The sequence below is a fragment of the Anoplophora glabripennis genome, unplaced genomic scaffold, assembly GCF_000390285.2.
Source record: "Anoplophora glabripennis isolate ALB-LARVAE unplaced genomic scaffold, Agla_2.0 scaffold68, whole genome shotgun sequence".
NCBI lineage: Eukaryota > Metazoa > Arthropoda > Insecta > Coleoptera > Cerambycidae > Anoplophora > Anoplophora glabripennis.
The window spans coordinates 1026531-1048207 of record NW_019416739.1 but is presented as its reverse complement, the minus strand read 5'-3'; the positions used below and the strand labels follow the sequence as shown (position 1 = coordinate 1048207).

General features: G+C 32.3%; 1 protein-coding gene across 1 annotated transcript in view; it reads right to left on the bottom strand.

Annotated features, from left to right (window-relative positions):
* The window catches only part of LOC108905239 (unconventional myosin-IXa), a 78631-nt gene extending 62023 nt beyond the window's left edge, over positions 1-16608 (bottom strand). The window contains exon 1 of the mRNA XM_018708037.1: positions 16443-16608. Coding sequence (XP_018563553.1) covers positions 16443-16533 — 91 coding nt within the window. The 5' untranslated portion in view covers positions 16534-16608. The remainder of the gene's footprint in view (positions 1-16442) is intronic.
* Between the last annotated feature and the right edge of the window lie 5069 nt (positions 16609-21677).

The window sequence follows — 21677 nt, the reverse complement described above, 5'->3', positions numbered from 1 at the left end:
GTGGGTTGTCAAAATCCATTAAAATATATGTGAACTAGAAGAAAGTGTATTTGCATAATTCTGCATGATCTAATTTGTTTTCATATTTTACAATGCTAGTATTCATAAGAATGAGGTAATATTTCATATGCGTCTATTAATAATACTGCATTATAAACAGGGAAGTATAATTAGATAATAGTTGTCAAACAAATAAAGTTGATTCAAGTTATTCGTCGTTTTAATGTGAATTGAATCAGCATCGTATCATAAAAGCGATCAATAAAGTGAAAATTTCACTCAATCCGATGTGGACAGAAATTGATAGATTATTGAGTAAAATTGAGTGAAAAATTAGTGAAATTTTTTTACAGTGTATTTTGTCGTATTTTAGAATTGTTATAAACAATTTAATAAAAAAGGGTTATGGAAAATTAAATTCTAACAAATCGAAATTTACACATCATCAAATAAAACTAAGAATAAGAAAAGTAAGAAAGTATTGGTACTTGTTGATGCATAGGAACTATTGTATTTAATGTTCATATCTAAGTAAATATTCAAAGTGACCACAATTTACTTAACCCATTCGAAGCCATGTTCCAAAATTGGAACTTGTGTTAATTTTGCTACTATTTAATAGATGGAGCCAGCATTATTACTTTTAAATTATTATCCCCATTCTATGGACTCAGTAGCACGTGTTGATGGTGAAATTTGAGGGTTAGTTTACAACAGTAAATAGTAAAGTTTACATTAATTTGATTTTGTACAGAGACCTTGAAGCTAACTTTTCGTCTTTGTATGGAAGACAGTGTTTCGATAAATATTCAGTTGTGTTGTTTTATAGAGAATTTCCCACGTTTATACCACACGTAAGTTATTGTAGAATAAGAATTATTTTATTATTTTTACCTCATAGCCTCCATTTTTATTATGTTCCAAAATTGGAACATGGCCACATCTATTGCAACTTCGTATTGATTTCAGATTATGGATTGTAAATTATTTTATGGGAAGAAATACACTTATTCGTCCAGTCTTAACAAGTTACTCGATGAGCTAAATGAAGAACGTTTTGATTCCGCAAATGTATATATAAATCCACCAAGGGACGATTCTGAAGGTGACTCCGAATTGTCAGACAACGAAAATGAAATTGAATTCTCTGACAAGTTTTCTCAAAAAATATTAGGGGCTTCAGCTGAAGCAACTCTAGTATTACGTGGTAGTCATGATCATTATCAAGAAACGGGTTCGAGTAGTGACGATGATGAGCCTTTGATAAACTATGTAGAGAGAAATAAAAGAAGAAAACTCTCATTCACAACAACAGTACGGGAGAAAGATGTGCCGGGAGGCAGCAACGAGAATAAAGAGCTTTTGATAAATAAACGCCAGAAAGCAAGTACGTCATCCACTCAAGAAATATGGCATAAAGGAGACTTACCGGAGTTTATAAATCAACAGAATCCTGTAATCCCCGATGGCAACAGTAATTCTGTTTCTCATGAAAACCCTCTTCAATTTTTTGAACTATTTTGGACTGAAAGTTTTTTTGAGTATCTAAAAGAAGAAACTATACTGTATGCTACACAGAAAAATGCGAACACGTCCTTTACTGTTTCAGTAGATGAATTAAAAGTTTTTTTTTCGATTCTGCTTATTTCAGGCTACTCTAAGCGACCCAGAAAAGATATGTATTGGAGCGTGGACTCGGATCTTCACAATGAAGCTATTGCTAGTGCAATGTCCAGAAACAGATTCCGAGATATTCTGAGAAACTTACATTTTGTCAATAACGCGGAGTTACCAACAAATGACAAATTTGCTAAAGTAAGACCACTCATTCAACATCTGAACACAGTATTTTTAAAATACATGCCACTTACTCAGAATACCCCAATAGCTGTTGATGAATCAATGGTGCCATACTTTAGTCACCATAGCTGCAAGCAGAGAATACAAGGAAAGCCTATTAGGTATGGTTTTAAATTTTGGTCTGAGAATGTATCAAATGGATACCTTGTGAACACAGAACCATACCAAGGAAAGGGAACTTTCTTAGGAGAAAGCGATCTTGGCCTAGGAGCATCTGTTGTAGCAACATTTGCAGATAGATTGAAGACGAATTTCCCAGAAGAAAAATTTAGTTTCTTCATTGACAATTTTTTTACAGGACTGCCATTGATAAAAAAATTAAGCGAAATGGGTTATGGATGTACGGGGACTATAAGACAGAACAGACTACAGAAATGTCCCCTAAATAAAACCACAATGAAGAAATCTCTTAGAGGTTCTATGGACTCATATATAAATTCCACAAAAGATGTCATTGTTATGCAATGGAAAGACAATAACATAGTGCATGTGGGCTCTAACTGCTTTGGTGTGCATCCAACAAAAGCAGCACGTCGTTATTCCGCTGCTGAAAAAAAATATATTATGGTACAGATGCCCCATGCAATTCATCAGTACAATACCCACATGGGTGGTACAGATTTGATGGATCGAAATATTTCCAATTACCGGCCAAAATTGCGTAATAATAAATGGTGGTGGCAGATTTTTATACACCTTTTATGTGCGTCGGTTTCTAACGCATGGATTTTATATCGGATTTCAAGAAATATGAGAAAAAAGCAAACCAATACAAGTGAATTTGTAGAAAACTCTCGTTCCCTAGATTTACTAGGGTTTATCAGATACATCGTTTCATCGTATTTACTTCTAAGCTCCCGAGAACGAAGACAAGAAAGAAATAGTTCAACTGCACTGTTTCGTAATGTCCCTGAAGCCGTTTCAAGAAATATGTCAGTTCTGCATTACCCGAGCAGCATCAAACAAAATAGATGTAAAGTATGCAAAAAAAATACTACATTCGGTTGCGGTATATGCAAAATTAATGTACACCCACTCGATTGTTTTAAATTATTTCATGAAAGAGTTTCTCCGTTGATGCAAAATGAGTTGAAATAACAAATAAATACAATGTTCAATAATTTTCTTTTTAATACTACCTAATGTACCTTTATCTGGCCAAGTTCCAAATTTGGAACAATCTGTTTTTTTCCTACTGTGGTCTACAAACTAAAAATTAATTTTTTTTAACATTTTTCTATTAATCAAAGACCTAAACTGTAAATAAAAATGATACAAAAATTAATTTATAAAGTTTGGCATCGAATGGGTTAAATACATTTTCTACATCGGGTTAAAAAACTCCCCTGTTCAAAAAGTTCGGATGTAAATTTGGAACTGCGTCAGCACCAGTAGCAATCCTTTGCTATAATTCGTTTGTTTGACGTAGCCCCAAAAGTAAAAATCCATTGGATTTGAATCCGGACTACGAAGTGACTGGATGTCGCTGCTTGATCCATACCATAGTTTGAGAAAAACAGTATTTAGGTGATTTCCTTCGAATAATATTCAGATCTAAACATATTTTCGATTTGTTTTTAATTTGGAGTTACAGTTGAAAATCAAAATCAAAGTGTTTAAATTTTTTACATTCTTTGCTGAGAATCCAGTTGCCTATTTTTCTTAATGGAAAGTATATTTGATCAACTATTAGTGAAAAGAAGATACTTTCCGAAAAATATACAGCTTCTATGAATTTATTTTTCTCTATAGCCAAGCTATATACAAGCACTAGCTTATGTAGAGTAGTGTATTTGTTCTTAGTCATGGCCAACTTCATCTTTTTTTTAATTAGTTTTTTATTTTTTGAGATATGTATGATAAACTATATATTTTAGGATAAAGCGAACCTCTTCATTTGAAGCATATTTCTCATTTGTCAACAATTTAGAAGAACATCGAAATTCTGTCTTGACCTGAAACGAAAGGACAAGTTCGCGCAAACCGCAACTTTCTATTATTTCTAATAACCGAGATACTTTATTCTATTTATTTGCGAACGGTTTTTTCGATTTATATAAATGCAATTGTTTCAGCTAGTCTGTGAAAAGTAACATCTATACATAAAGTAATAGCGTAACAATCTTCATTTAAATTGGACAAAGCATTTTAGAGTGATTGAAAAAAAATAAAACTTTTTGTCAGTGTTGAAGTCTTCTAGCTTCTAACAAATAAATGAAGCAACTTGGTACAGAGGAACATAATTTGTTTTAAAATATCACATTTTATTAAAAAAAACACAATGCTTTATCTGTATCTTCATAAATTATAAAATTTTGGAAGATAGTCTATGTGATTCAAATAAAATTCAATTGCCTGGTAATTTGATAATGGAAAGAGATTTTTTTCTTTCTGTAAACGACAGTTGATGAAGCTTATTGGTGACGTCAATTAAGACTCCAAATAGATTGTTTTTTTCAATACAGGCCAATCCAAAATTCACTAGTTTTTGAGACATGAAGGTAATAAAGTTAGAGAACTTGAAAGTAGTAATATGTTTAAACGTTGATCTTATTAATTGATTGATATCAAATTATTACAACTTTCAAATAATTTATTGCACGGTATCTAAAAAACTATTGAATTTTGTATTGGATTAAAATTTAAGTGTAATGCGAAAAAATTGACTTATCAAGGAACTCGAACAAATGTCTTTTGAATAATGAAAACATCCGTTTTCATTATTGTGGCTTCGGAAGTTTTATGTTAACCAAGCGGTAAAACTTCTTTCATTTACGTCAAGTCAAAACCTAAAGAAATGACAATTCCAATAACAATTCATATTTTCAATAATTTGAACTCGATTTCATAATTTCTTATCCCTAAAGAGAGATGAGAGTATTCGAAAACGTGAACAGCGTTTCCAGATAAAAATTATGTTTCTTTTAGTCCTTCTTCCTATTGCAACGAACTGTTTTATCTTCACACGATGTATGAATCTTTCTCTTTTCTGCGTCTTTGGCTCGTTTTTCATATTAATTGTCCAATAGAAATCTTCCATCATATTAATATATAGCCTTCCTTGATACCGACGCCCCATTATCTTGATATCATGGTGAAACCATTCACCCTATTCTCCACTGTAGTCTTCGAGATTCTCCGGAAAGTATCCAAATTGAGTGTCTAGTAAATGCAATTTCAAGTTCATCAGGCAACTGTTTGAAGTTTTCCAACAATTCCTCAACTAAATTCTTGTAATCCTCACTCTTCTGATTCCCCAAGAAATTCCGATTAACTTTCTTGAAACTTAGCCTAGATGCTCTTTCAGTATCATTCATTTTTGTGGTAAGTTTTTCGTCTTTGAACACGGTACGGATTTGAGAACCATCGAAAGTACCTTCTTTCAGTTTAACATCACTTATTTCCGGAAACTTCTCTTCTAAACATCTAAAGCAGTCGCTGTCTTTGTCCAATGCTTTAGCGAACTGCTTCATGGGACCAAGTTTAATATGGAGGTGGAAACAGATTATTTTAAGGATCAGCTAAGGATTCGCGGATGATGTCTTTCAATCTTGGAAAGAAATCTGTTCTTCTTGACCAAACTTTCCGTTCATAGTAATTCATTTTCGTCTCTAATATCACTTAGATATAAGAAACAGGGATGAAAGATTAAGTTGGCCTTCCTCTAGTTTCGAAAAATATAATTTTCCATATTTTCTGTATTTAAGGGTGTTTTTTTCGCGCTAAAAAAATAGAGGGTGATGGAACATAAGGATATAAGGGTCTAATCTTTGGAACATGCCACTTTTCTTTTTTTTGTGGGACTGTGATAATCCCTGTAGAAAGAAATGTGACAATAATCGAATAAGTGCAGTAATATTCAGTGCAATTGTCATAATAGATCTTCCCTAATGTGTACCATTATTAATTAATGAATCACACTGTATATTGCTTGTGTAAATCAAACGCGAGAAAGAGCCATTTCGTCTCATTTAACCCTAGCCACGCCCGGTTTCGCCAATTATATTTTCGATTTCTAAACGAGACGGCTCGTATCCTTTGTCTCGCCAAATCATAGCTTGCAGCAATACTACCGCATAAGAAAGTATGGAATCATATTCCTATAGTCGAGGAGTACGGTAAAACACGTTTTTATTGAAGGTTATACAATAATTATTATGAAAGAGTAGATAACATCAAGAATAAGTCTTTCACGATGTTGCCAATCAATTAAATTCTAAACTGAACGTTACTTGTCTCTTGTAAGTTAAAAAATTAAAGATTAATGAAACGGGAAAGGCAAAATAATTGTAATATCTATTTTTTTAAATTCGTATTCAATTGTAATTACTGTATTTACTCAGCAGAATGTAAATATGGGAAAGAAATTTCCATATGTAAACACAATGTATTGACTTTGAACTTATCAACATTTGAACGATTGTAATTTTGATCAGCTAAATAAACGCAAATTAATGTAAAATGGTACAGTAATAAATTGTTTATCCTACTATACAAGGTGTTAACGAAATAAGTACTCAAAATTGGAGAGTATCTAAAACATATCGAAATATGATGAAAACCTTAGTAGAGTTTTTCTCAGTGGCAGCTCCTAAGGGAGATACAGACCCTTGAAGGGGTAACTCAGGAAACAGTTTTTATTGCATACCTTCAAAACGGTTTAGTATGAAATCACGAAATTTTGGGGTTGTATTACTATTTAGATGCTTAGTAATCGGGACAAATACTATGGGGCAAATTTTACAATTTTTTTTGTACGCAACTTTTTCTACGTCTTGAACCGAAATTATGAAAATTTATCATATTTTGCATAAAAAAGGTTGTTAGATTTTAATAGCATGAGCCGTTTTCTAATAAAATCCACTTCAATAATTCATTATGTGCTCAAAAATTCCTGCTGAAAATAAATGTATCAAATTGTGACCCCTTCAAGGGGCTATATCTCCCTTAGGGGCCGCCACTGACAAAAACTCTACTAAGGGTTTCATCATATTTCGACATGTTTTACATACTCTCCAATTTTGAGTACTTATTTCGTTAACACCTTGTATATGTTTTATAGTTCGATCTTTTCTATACCGGGCGAGCTATCATCGTGATGTATACAGGGGGATTCATTAACAATATAAAAATCGAAAGCTGAAGATACAACACGTGAAATGGTAACTATTGGTGTAAACATGCTTTATCCGAAAGTTGATACTTCCGGAGATACAGGGCGTTGGAAATTAAAATTTTAAATCGTTTTTTTTTGCGATTATTCTGTAAATATGTAGGTTAGGAACTTGAAAATTTGTGAAACTATATTTTTTTAAGCGACGAATAATATGCGTGTTGCAATTTCAGCGTTGGTCATAGAGGGCGCCACTTACGACCAATTTTACCGAAAATTTAGTTAATAACTTCTTACCCTGTATGTCTAACATGAAACTTGATTCAAAACCTGAAAGAGCAATCATTTTTCCATTAATTATGTATTCTCGTTTCATTTCGGTATCTCCATCTGTTTTCGAGAAAAATAGATTTAACGAACACTATGTTTTGGTAATACGAGAAATTAAAAGCGATACATACTGAGTGTTTCTTCATTGCAATTAACAATAAAACAAATGAAATACGTAATGTAATAATGATTTAAAGTAATTGTTCGAAGAATCCACCGTTGACACTGATACACTTTACACAACGTTTTCTGAGAGATCTTCGAGTTTGAAACAACATATTGGGATTGCGTCCTGACTTCGTTGGCAGCGATTTGTTTTCTTTGCCACAACTCTTCATGAGAAACAATAGAATCTTTGTAAATTCTATCTTTCATTCGAGACCAAAAAGAAAAATCAAGAGGATTGAAGTCCGGACTTCTGGGTGGCCAAGCAAAAATGCTTCCACGGCCTGAAGAAGTTCTACTTTATTTAAGAAGAGACATGTGGTTCATGCACGACGGAACTACAACGCATTTTTCTCGGCCAGTGCGTGCATATTTAGATGCAGTTTTTCCAAATCGCTGGATTGGCCATGTTCTCGAAAACGGATCGAAATATCGAAATGAAACAGTACATAATTAATGGAAAAATGATTGCTCTTTCCGTTTTGAATCGAGTTTCCCCCAAAACCACCCCAAAAGGGGTAACATGGTTCGTTTGCTAGTGGGCGTGCATTACATTGACAAACATCAACATTGACATTACATTGGGAGGGGAGGAGGAGGGAAACATCTGCCAGCAGTATGTAACGTTTGTGCGGTCGTTATGGAACTTATTTGGCAAGCGGCAGAATTTTTTTTGAGTTTTTACTTCTTTTATACTGTTTTACAGCAGTTTTCGAGTTTTATGAGAAATTCTTCCCCCCCCCCTTCATCTGTTTTTTACTTTTGTACGTAAAAAAAAAATATGAGCCAGACTTGTAGGGAATTTTCTTGATTTTAAAACTGTATTTAACATATATAACAATGGAATGTTACCATTTTGGTAACAGACTAACGGTAACAGAACTAAACTTTTGACTATTATCTTCCTTTTTATTAAAAATGGATATATCAAAGTCGATATAATACTGAGGAAACTTTCTATGCAAATATATAGTGTGCTCTATTTAAATAAGCTTTAAATTGTTTGTCTAAATACAGATTGGACTGTCTTCTTGATCTGCGCAGTTTGGTCAAACCGTACACATATTCATCTTTATTCAAAATTCCTGCTTATGTATGTTCCAATTTCGCATTTCGCTGTTAAAAACGTGAAATTTTTGCACAGGTTCGACATTTGACCTATACAAATATAATTATAATATTTTGTATTTTTTCATTTTAGCGATTATAAAATTTGTCCCCATTTATCATAAACACTGAACAGATGTTTTATATTCCCACATAACGTAGGATTAGATTACTTAACAGTGTTGCCCATGAACATACATGAGTAATAATAAATAACAGTACATCACTGAAGTATAGAAACTGATTATCCGCTCCCAGTTAAATCGCCACGTGATACGGCAGCTTAAGCTGAACCAATTAGAAACCTGACTTAATTATTTGTGCTGGGATGTCTAGGGACCTGCGATAAGCTATGCGTTATATTTAACGGTTTCCGTTAAAATAAATTATTGTTTCGAATAAAGCGATTTTTTGCTTCAGTGGCTTTGAAAACTGAAAAATTCCCTCTAGGGCCTTGACGAAATATGTACTGGTTCATTTGCAGTTCTATGACTATATAGATACTATGAATAAATTAATTTTTAGGGCTTACATTTTTAAAGAAGGCGTGGTAAAGACAATATAGTTAATTATTAATACAAAAATATTATTTTTATTTAAATAAATACACTAGACTAAATTTAAGAACAAGTTTTGTATCTACTTGAGAAACGCAGCGTTTAATTGGTTTAGCAGTAAGTATTGCTAAGAGAACACAATAAAACTTACTAGATTTTGGACCATTTTTTTTAGTACAAAAGTGAAATATATAGGTGGTAGATTAATCCTGTATAATATTCTCACGTAACATCCCCACTCATTTTATTACTTTTGCACATAGAAAAAAAAATGATACTGATCAAAATTTTAGGACCTTTTCTTGTCAGTTCGAAGTAATACCTAGGTAAACAATTGGATGTTGCATATGGAGAGACATGTAAAACATATTTATATTTTTAATAGAATATTTTGTATATTTTTATACATTTTTATGCAGCACCCCCATAAGTCTGTCTCCAATAATGATAGAGAATTAGCCAAAAGAATCTGTATAAGGTTAAAGTGTTAGAGACTTCCAGTAAAATAAAATTGGTATTCTAGTTACTTTAGATTCATTTGATTGCTTAATAACTCGATAGGCCTAATTTTTTAATATAATTTATTTTTCAAAATATCCAAAGACATCAAATATTTTTGTGGTAATACCAGTGTCATGGAGTGTACACATAATATTCCGATATATCAGAAGCATCTACATCTATCTACCAATAGGTAAATATTATTACAAAATCTTAAAAATTCATGTTTGATGTCAAGAATTTGCGTAAATTTCAAAAAATGTAGGAACAAAACAAGGAATGTCCAAAGATTTCACATCGTTGTGATTCCGTGTGTTGGGTATTATTTATTATGTATCACCACATATAACAATATTAAACTATACTCTAACTAACAATATTCAAAATTGTATATCTATACTGGGTGTTCTGAAAAACCCTAGCATAAATCCAGGGCCTGATAGAATTTAAAAAAATATTACAATTTGTTTCTATGAACCATGGGCGTATCTTTTTCCGTTTTCAAGATCTGTTTTCAGTGCGTTGAAAATAATTTTTTAGAATCACTTAAAGTTTATATAATTCACTACTTTCGTGCACAGGGTCAGCTCTACAATTTAAAATATGTCGGAGCAATGAATTTTTAAAACAACGTTAAATTTTCCGATTTTTCTGGGTTTTCTTTGTTTCTAATTATCCAATCGGATCAATCGACCTCTCGTTTTATTCCCATTTCGATTCTCTATAAATTGTCTCTTTGTAGCATTCAGATTACTTGGTTAGTTTAGGTTTTATAAGCAAAGAACTAGAAAAATGCGTTATTTTTTCATAAAAATTAATTAATGGTAAATTGGAGTAGGAAATATATAAGTATATATCTACAGACGGCTCGCTAATAGTATTTTTGTCACAAAATCACAGATTTAATGTTCTATTGATTGGTCTAATTGAAAACAACGCGTTTCCGAATATATTTTCATACGGTTTTTGTCTGAATTTAAATTTTAGTTTTGGCCAAATAATCCTGATTTACAAACATTTTCAAGTGTTCACTTAAAGCAAATAAATAAAAGTAAAAGATGAGGTAATTAGACAAATATTTCAATATATCAAAGTAACTTCTCTTTTTGAAGTACGGTATAGTTTTATCCACTCTATATGTGTTTAAACTGAAAGAGAAATTAAATAGGCATCAAAATCACTGTCGGTAAAATATTATTTATACAGTTGCAAAATTACCATAAATATAACTTCATTTGACAGCGCGTAGGCGTTTACTCTTGCATAAGCATTAACATATAATTAATGAGGCGAATTATTTATTTGCTTTGTGATGTTTATCAATCTCATTTATTCTGTAAATGAGACCTATTGAAGTTTCGAAGAAATGATAATAGTCATGCAGAATTTTCAAAATAAATAGCATAGAGCATGTAAAGTTAAAAATAATAGTAACATAGCTTTTAATATCTACTCTGTAAATAATTGGTGGCAAATCATTTCAGTTAATGTTAAATATTAAGTTTCTTAATACAACGTTACTGTAATAAATAATTAACCATAAATTATACCAGACAAAATATAATTCTAAAACTTGTACGCCCATAATAAAGTTTTTGGTTATTTTAATATTCAGATTTGAGTAAAATTTATCACATCTGTCATAAAATCAATCAAATTGTAATCGAATTCATACTAACGGAGTAACCCAGGCAGTGGGTTTCAAGGTAATGTTTATTGTAAATAAATCAAAATATTGTGCAAACTATCAAAGCAAATATAGCAAATATCATAGTAATCAGAGGAATCGAAGAAATGACAAACATATAGGGTGTTCCTTATAAAAAAAAACAAAGATTGGTTTATATCTTCGAAATGCTTGCAAATTGCTTCAGTCACAAGAAAATTTCCTAAAACTTTAATCTTTACGATTTTTTCTTAGATATAAAGGTAAAAAAGATGGAGAATGTTATATGGTAACCCTTTACATGTACGTGAGATGTTTTCTATACAGAGCGATTCACCTTTTATGATTAGGACTTTAACCATCGATAGATCTCGTCGAAATAATGTCATATTGAAGTATATAATTTGTCTTCCAAAGGCTTCCTTTTAGGGATATAAGCTCTTGAAAAAACATTTTTTTTTGGTTTTTATTTATTTTTCCTTTAAACATGAAAGCCATTTGTTTTATATTTAGTACTTTGACGAGATCTTATAGATGGTTAAAGTCCTAATCATAAAAAGTGAATCACCCGGTATAATTCAATTTTAAGATAATTCAAATATTTTCCGAATACTGTTTTCCTATCAACAAAATCAAATTTTGTATTTTAGAAATCTTGTTTCATAGACTCTTGGTCAAAATATCTAATTTCTCTTTAGTAACTAATGTCACGTATATCCCCACAAGTACTGTTAAAGGTGGAACAATGGACCAGCTGAGAATCACACGTACGCACGCTTCAACAGTCTCAAATTCATTTTCCTATAGGTGACCGTTAGACTGAAGAAGATATTTAAATTTAAACTGTTTTACACAAAGTCTGTCCTTTGGAACGGACGTTTCTCGATGCAAAATATTGGTGTACAATATAACTTTAGTTTCTATACTTATCCTTACACTTCACTTGAAGAGGTGAATAATTTTGAATATTTCTTGATTCTTAAACTTATGTATTGGAAATTCGATAAATTTACTTTTGTTATTAGTACACCATACAATTTACACAGCAATAAAACTGCTGTTAATAGCGCACTAGAACACATTTCAATTAATTCTATTGCAGTGACTTGAATATATTACGGTCATTTTTCTAGGAATTATTATTGCAAACGTCTACCTTCAGTTGGTGATGTTTACGAATGACAAAGGCATTTGAATCGATGGAATTACTTCATTATTTATACGGTTTACCATTTGTTTTTAATATAAACATATGCAAGCTCAAGTAGCAATTCAAATGTTGTTTAATCTCGCTCTTATTTTATAATGAATAGTTTTATGAAGGATGTGATTCTAGATTACATTTCTAACAAACTGGATTCGCTGTCTAAAATTGTTTTTTTTTAAATATCCTGAAAAAATTTACAACCTGGCAACACTGTACCGCTTCGCATTGATACTTCATTGCAAACTTACCGGAAATGAACTATAGTATGCTTTACGTAACCATAAAGACTTTTGGACAACCTCTGGCTCTAGTTTTGTAGGAGTTTTGTTATTAACAGCGAATGGACTTAACAAAATAGTTGTGTTTAATAAAGCCTTCGAATGAAAATTTAATCGATTCCAGCAACTAAAAAACTATAAACTATTCAAATAGTTTTCAAATGTGTTATAATCGACCGACTTCAATGCCACAAATAGGTTAGGAATTTAAGAGGGAACATTAATAAGACCACAACAACACAAAATGGTCTTGCACAGGTTCTGACATAAAACAGGTTAGTCTTAAATCAGGATTATAAGATTTTATTCAAGTACAAATTGACTTACCTATGCAAACATTTAGTTTTTAACTATGAGTAATTGAATTTATTAAGTTTAAATTGATTTACTTAGGCCTACAAAAACTAAATAAAATAGAAACAATCTGAAAATTCTACGAGAAAAAGCGGGAAAAGCTAATCAATTTTTTTTACATATAATGTTTTGCCTTAGCAGACAAGTATGGTTCACTTCATTTGATAAGACTTTTCTAGGGAAAAAATCGAATTTGTTTGAATAGTTCAATACCTTTGATATAGAGTTGAAAATACAATAGTCCATATTAGGTAAATGTTTTCTAAAAACAATGAAACGAGGTTAATTAACGTTCTTTATAGGAGCCTTACTATAATACAATAATACGTTAATAATGAAAACATTTCTGGAAGCCAATAAATTTTTATAAAACGAAAATTTTAACAAAATTTTAAATATGATTAGAGTGATACATTTTAACAGTTAAACTGTTTATCGATTCAACAGTACCATTATTTAACTGACTTCTTAAAAATGTAATGTGTGTCCCAAAATGATGAAACAAAATTCATATTTTTTCCATTTCAGATTTAAAAAAATCGCTGGAATAGATCAATTAGTAAATAGAAATTGTCACTTTCCTGCAATGTTTTCTATTTTTTGAGCCGTTTGATAGACATTACCGACATTTTTTTTAATTGGATGCTCTATATTTTATAGTATAAATTCTAAAGATGAATTCCGCGATATAAGGTTATACCTGCTTTTTTGTCATAGTTGTCAAAAAATGGAGGAATTAAATGAAAACAATAATTTAGTAGGTACTACTTAATATTTTATAACAGCAAATGTTCAAAGTGGTCCCCATTAACCATTGTACAATGCCCAATTCGGTGATATCAAGTTGTCAACTACATTTTGAATAACATTCGGTGTTATGTTTCGAACTTCTTCTCTGATACGATTTTTCAATTCTTCGATAGTGATGTTCACATACACTTTACTTTTTAGATAACCACACAAAAAAAAATCGAGTGGGGCTAAGTCAAGGGAGCGTGGTGGCCATTCAAACGGTCTTCTTCTGCCTATCCATCGATTTGGGAAAACTTCATTAAGGTAATTTCTTACATCGAGGCGAAAATGTGGAGGGGCATCTTGTTGGAACCAGACATCACCAGGAGGCATATCATGCTCATTAGGGTTAGGAAAAATTTATTCCAGTGCTGGAATCAGCTGAAATCGCAAAAAATCCAAACCCTCAAAGAAATAAGGCCCCAGTATCCGATTTCCTACAATTCCAACCCAAACATTCACTTTTTCCGGCCGTTGTGCATGCTTTTCTTACATCCAATGCGGATTTTCTGGGCTCCAATACCTAGTATCTTGCCTGTTAACGGTTCCGTTTAAGCAAAAAGTTTCTTCATCAGTGAAAATGATGTTATTTTTTAAGTTGGGTTGTCTTTCAAGTAAATTTCTAATTTCCTCGCAAAACTGTAATCATCCGACTGTCATCTGCCCATAGTTCTTGTAAGACGTTAACTTTGTAAGGATACCACTTTTGATACTTCAGAGTTCTGTGAACTGAGGACTTCGAAGTTGAAGTTGGTTAAGACAGATCTAATGGATGAGTGAGGATTTTCAGTAACGGCGACCGTCTCATTTTGATGGTCATTTTCGCTTACCGTTCTTCGCCATCCTGATCCAGGTAAATCTTTTATACTACCAGTTTCTTCAAAGTTTTCGGATACTTTACTTATTGCAGCTCGAGTAATTCTCTGGTCTGGATCCTTGTGGTGAAATAAGTCACATACCTCTTGATGACTACGGATCTATCTCCGCATCCAATCATAATTCAATTGTTTTTGTTTTCGCTTAAACGGGTAAACATTTTTCAAAATAATTTAACAACAAATGAATTGGAACTAAAACGATTCACGTTTATGTGTTTATCGATGTGTTTTTTAGGAGAAAAAAAGCTTTCAAATAAGTAGAAAAAGGTTAATAAAGAGTAGGTACGTTTTTTAAAGTACAGAAGATACTATGATTGTTTGAAACAGTCGTCAGTAAGACATAAAAGACAATTTTTTACATTTTTTTTGACATATATGACAAAAAAATACGTATAACCTTATATTGCTGAATTCGTATTTAGAAGGGCTATTTATTTATACTATAAAATATAGAGAGTCCTATTAAAAAAGATGACGGTACATAATGTTATTGGTCTGTCAAACATTTAGAAAATATTGCAGAAAAATGACAATTTCTATTCCCTAAATGACCTGTTTCGGCGATTTTTTTTAAATTTCAACTGGAAAAAAAAATGAATCTTATTCCAATATTTTGGGATATACTGTATAAAATAATTTCATCAATCTGACACATTCCATAGCTCATGTTTTCTTCTATAAGTACAAAACATTTTTTGCTTTACTGCAGGTAACCAGGTAATAAATGCAGGTAATAAATTAAAATATCCAAACATTTTAAAATAAAACAGTTGTAAAGGTCACTATTTAAGGCAAATTTAGCTTTATAATACCAAGAAAGTATCTAGGTTTTATCAAGAGCTCTAGGCTTGTACAAAGATAGCAAAGTAAGTTCTTCATAAGAAGAATAAGTTTTATAACAGCATTTAATTTTGTCAATTTTGTGAAGACCGTTATTCTTTAGGATCTTTTGGTTTTATGTACCTCTTATGATTACTACCACAGAAATATATATTTATAGACAGTTTTATAAACAATTCAGTTATTTAGGTCATTAAAAAACTTAGAGAATTGTTCAATTTCGATTTCATGTTGTTCTTTTCTTGACAACAAACCAATATTACTCGTAAGTAGTTATTGGACGAATTTTGTTGAACTGATTTTAACAAAGTGACTATATCACGTGTATTTATTTCGTCTCATTTATTCAGCACCTTGTTGTTTCTATCATTGTTTTTAGGAAGGAGAGTTAATTTACATATTGCCAACTGTGGAAAAAATCTAGATAGGTAAGTTCCGATCGTTTTCCACTTGTTAAATAGCATGATAAAAAAGTGAGGTTATGATTATAATGTTTATCACTTGAGCAACGCACGTTTATAGCATGCATCTTTTTGAAATTACAAATCTGGGGGAATTCCAGGCAATCGCTCACACGCTAAGTCCAGTTTACTATCAGCCATTACCACACCGATGCTTGGATGTGCTTAAGATCAGTTTTACTAAATGAAATCAGGCATTGTTGTTACTGATTACCGCTAACATTATTCTAAGGGGTACATACTGTCGTTTCAGTTACAAAACACACAAATTTCCAGGCCGCAACATAACCAACACAATCGGGAGTCACACAAAGGCAAACAAAATGAACACACCTTGAAGCTTTTTCTCGGTCTCCCAGAACTTCTGTAGTTCCGTGAAATATTTGTCCAATATGAATACTTTAGAGAGGCCTAGAGTAGCCATATTGAAAGGTCAGGACCAAACAGCACGTTCAGCCATATTACAGGCATATCACAACACTCGCGAAACGGACGAGAACAATCGTTGGCGAGGTCTTCAGTGCACTGGCTTGTTGAGTCTGCGGTTGAAGCTGCGGCTACCTGCGAGCCGCTCACGTGATACTCCCCGCTCACCTGTGTTACACCTGTAAGGCCTTAGAGAATTCGGGATATCATAGGACAGAACAGCCCTCAGACTCAAAATCTCGTTTTGTACTTTCGTAATGGTCTGGTTAGTTTCGAGAAGGTCCGTCCTGTTTTACATAGGCGAATAGAGCCGCTTGCTGGAAATTTGGTGAAGAAACTGGTAAAAGTCGTTAATTTCCTTATTGATGGTGTTTAGCAAAGGATGATTAAGCTTAATAATAGCGATAAATTTAACGTTAATTTATGCCTTTAGTGATTAGCATTTAATTTGTGTGTCTGTTTTGACGCACTTAGGCACGGAAATAATTCCTTAAGATTATTGAAAAGTTCAAAAAAAAAGAAACCTTAAAAATGTGTGATTATGAACCTAATTCCACTAGAAAGGTTACAGCTTGTATTACTTTTCAAAAAAGTTATTGTTTATACAGGGTGTCCCAGAATAACGTGTACACACAGATTCGTGGACTCAAAATAGGCAGATCTAGGGTAATTCACCTATACCCGAAATCGCTTCGTTTGGCCGCTAGATGGCCTCAAAGTTGGTGAAAACTTTTTGAATTTTGTAAATAACTCAAATACGTATTAATCGATTTTGATTATTTTTGGGGAGTCAACTTTTGCTTCCGATCTACACATTTTGGTGTCATACAGAGTGTTTTTTAAAACTTACAACTCCTACAAAATTGATGTATGGTGATAATATCCGCTCACAACTTTTTTCTCTTTCGGGCAATAATGACAACTATTTTTATTTTGATACGTGATACTATTTGGAAGATTTTGGGCCTCTTGTAGAATTTTGATCAAATGAGCGGTTCAGGTAGGTACAAAAAAATATTTTTACTTGCCACCCATATTACAATACTTTACAAAGTGCTAGTAGCCTGATGAACTTGAAATAGCATTTACTAGACATAGTCCAATCAAATTACTTACTTTTTCAGGTGCCAAAAAATAGTTCAGTAATTGAAAATATGTAAGAATTAGGAAAAATTCTGTATAATTGAGTGTACTACTTTATCCCACCTGAATTGTTGGGATTCATTTTCAAAATGGCGTCCAAATTTCGCAAAAAACTGTTTTTTTATTTATAAAAAAAACTAAACAATTTAGAAAAAAATGTTTCAAACAAAAGTTGTAGGAATTTTTAATACGGATCGAATAAGCTCAAACCGGTTTTGATCGATAAATTAATTAATTAGTTATTGCAAAAAACCGGTAAAAATCGCAATTTTTTCAAATAGCTGCATCTCTTTCAAAAACAAATATCTTTTTATGAAACTTGGTGGAAGGATAGCTCTTGGTCAGCAAAAAAAAAAATGATTTTTTCAAAATTGAATAACACTCATCTTGACTACTTTGCGGAGACCATCGGAGACTACAGCGATGGACAAGATGAACAGATTCACCAATATATTAAGGAAATATGATGGTAGATTTCTGTTGGATGCTTAAAAGGAAAAACGAGCCGAAAACATACAAAAGAAAAAGAAAGCTTTGGCATAGATCGTTTGAAGACAAAGGAGTTCGTTACAAAATGAAAAAAGGAGTAAAAGAAATATCACACTGAAAGAAATGGGCTTATTAAACTGTTTATCTAGAATAATGTGTATAGCGCATATTAAAACTTTTATAACCAATATACAACTTTTATTAAAAAAAGCAATCATCTCCATACTCACTATTCAATCAGTTTAACTGGAAGCTGCTTAATACACCTTATACATCTATGAAATAAAGGTTATAATGAATTACTTATACATTATTAGGTGTTAAAGACTTTATATTCCAATTGTATAGTAGGGAAGATTTGTTGTATAAAGACCAGTATCCGAATTTGTATATAACAATTGTATTAACAGAATTATTCGTTCTTATACTGAATATGTTTCCGTTTTTAACGTGTAAAACGCATCTTATAATGGTTAAGTGATCGTCACCTCTCGGTGCATAATCGGTTATGATCGTTGTTAGGTTATATTCATAGTCTTGTAATAATAATCATATGTCAGACCCGAGAGCGAAGTGCGCCGACTCAATAAGAAACCTGGCTATTCCAGCCGCTGATTTAGGGTTCGCCGCACGAGCTCATCTCTGATCCCTGTAAGATTTCAGTAGCATGCTATGCATGAAGCAGAACGGTACTCAACTATCTTATACAGTCCACTTTTATTGTCCATAGATGTTCAATCATTGTCAAAATAAACACATAAAACCACAACGTCTTTATTATCTTTACTCAAGAAGAGAAAATACAACAATCGTAAAATTTCCGACAGTCCGCTGTGCATCGACTTACACACGTTTAGTTTGATGAAAATGCACATGTTTTGTGGGACAAATGGAAATGGAAAATTATTATCTAACTGTTTTATGGCTTGTAATTGTTTTGTTTTTTCAAATGTAAATCTTGTCTAAATCTTAAAAATTATTATTTTGTAGATCCTATTAGAAATCGCTGATGTTAAGTTTTACATAAGATGGAGGAACAGAAGGTTAACGGTGACAAAGAAAAGCATGGGTATAAAGTCAATCAACCAGAGGAAATAAAATTATATGGAAAGAAGCTCAACCTTTCTGGGGTGCTTCATTCTTAAGGTGGAAGAGTTATAGTGCAAATTCTCATGTAATACAAGAAAATACGGGTGCATCGTTGCTAAGAAAATAAACTGGACAGTTTTGGGAGCGATTTGTCATCATTTTTAGTGCTTAAAAGTATGTTTTATGTATGTTTACATTTGAACCTTAGCTTGTAATTACAGTTATCCAATAAAATTTCTGAAAACTTAATGACATATGTTTTTAACTCATACAGAGATACAACAGTTTAATACATTTATTATTATTATAAAACTTATAAACCAGTACTAGATGTTCTAATAACGATATGGAACACTTTAATAACAGTTATTGCTATTATTTCGTAAAGGGTATAAAAAACGTTGTATACTGTGCTAGCAATACGCGTTTTATATCCAATATTCACCTGTTTAACTGTCACATATAGTATACAATGGTCTTATAATGGTATATAGAATTCTAATAAAGAATAAAACGCATTTCTTTCAGTGCACTTCCTATCTGGAAACGATGTTCACATCTTCTTCTCTATGCCGCCATCAAATTGCTGAAGTTCTGTCTATCTTTGGGAAGGAATTTCATAAATTTTAGGATTATTTGCACGTATAAAAATATTGGCGGATGCAGTGATTCTGACTTCGAATTCGGTCAAAGTACATATATATGGTCCTATCTCTTTTTCTTTTTACGTTTGTTCCAAATGCTATACCTCCTTAGTTGGATTTTCCATAAGGGTGGTTTCTCAGTGATTTTAAAAAAGCGGGGGGAAGGGGGGGATAGGAGAGAGGGTGATGGATCAATTCTGAATCCAGATAAAGATTTAGCGCCGCAAAATACATAAAATATGGCACTGCAGTCATTTTCCGTCGGTTTCTACAATTATATCTAATGCTGATCTCCCAAAGCGTGATTTTCCATATCTTCTGTATTTAAGGACGGTGTTTCGGGATTAAAGAAAAATGGAGTATGATGAAGCAATTATGGCTCTGGATTCGGATTTAACGCGTGAAAAAAAATGACGATACAGGAGTCTATGTCTCTGGAACAGGCCCCTTTTCTTTTCTTTTGTGTCGCTGTTATTATAGTACCTAAATCATTCGATTAAATAGAATTTTCACCAGAACCTCGCACACCTATCCAGTCACTACTCGAGATTACCTTATAATGCAGCAATGAGTATAATAAAAAGCGCATATGTGATGAAATGAGGGGTTGGCTCAAAAATGAGGACATTTACTCTGATTTATTTTTATTTAGTGTATTTGTGGCACCAAATTAACCAATTTTAGTTCGAATATTGTCATAAATGAATAATATTGTCAAAATTCTCAAATGCGACTCTGCCAGGGTGCTTATTGATCAATGGCAAATCATTTGACATTTCATGTTTACTAACCCCTACATTCGAATTCGAATATTTCGAACATACATTAGAGCTTTGCATAGTTATAAAATAAATTTCCAAGTAGTGCGAGCATAAGCCCAAATATAAAACGGGTATAGCTTCGACTTCTCATCAACCTAAACTATTTTAAGTTCGTTTTATGACCCATCGTTGCAGTTTCCACCGCGCAACTACAAATCAGTCTTACGACCCACAATAGGTGAAGGTAAACCTGATTAAACAGGGATTGCCTCCAAGAGAGAACTTATTTGAATCGATTTACATTTACAGCATCTTAAGCTGAAGAGCAAAATGTTTCTAGTTTTACTTTGTAACAATTTAAATCGAATTAATAATAATTAAGTAATTGATTTTCTTCTAATCTTTCGCATGTCTATATTTTTGGTATCAAAGGCACACCATTTGGACTATTCGACAAGTGAATATCATTCAGTATGTGATAGCTGATTCAGGGGTCGGTAACAAATACACATCAAACAAAAATAATCTAATTTTTTTATTTCAGAAGCAATACTACTAAAACATATATACTAAAACGTATATTACTCCGAAATCCACAACACAGTTTTGGTTTCTGTAATGACAGTTTTATAAATATGACATATTATGGTTTATCAGGAACAACGTATGAGCTATCGCTGCTGAAGACCAACCTACATATTCGATATTAATTCACTAAAAAGAAACAACTGAATTTAATACATTTAAATCATCTAAGGCGCGCATTGTATTTTCCATTGTAAACATATCCACATGTAGGAGGGAAATTGTTGGGCCGAACATAAGCTTGGATTGCATCATATACAGGGTGTCCCGGAAATGGTGGGCAATCTCTCGGATTTGTATAGATAATGAGAAAATAATGTCACAAGTTCATATAATTTTTTTTCCTCCGAGCTCACCCTGTAGAGTTATTAGCTCTTGAAGTTGAGAATTAAAAATGGTTTTTTTGCTGTAACTGTAACTATTTTTCAATA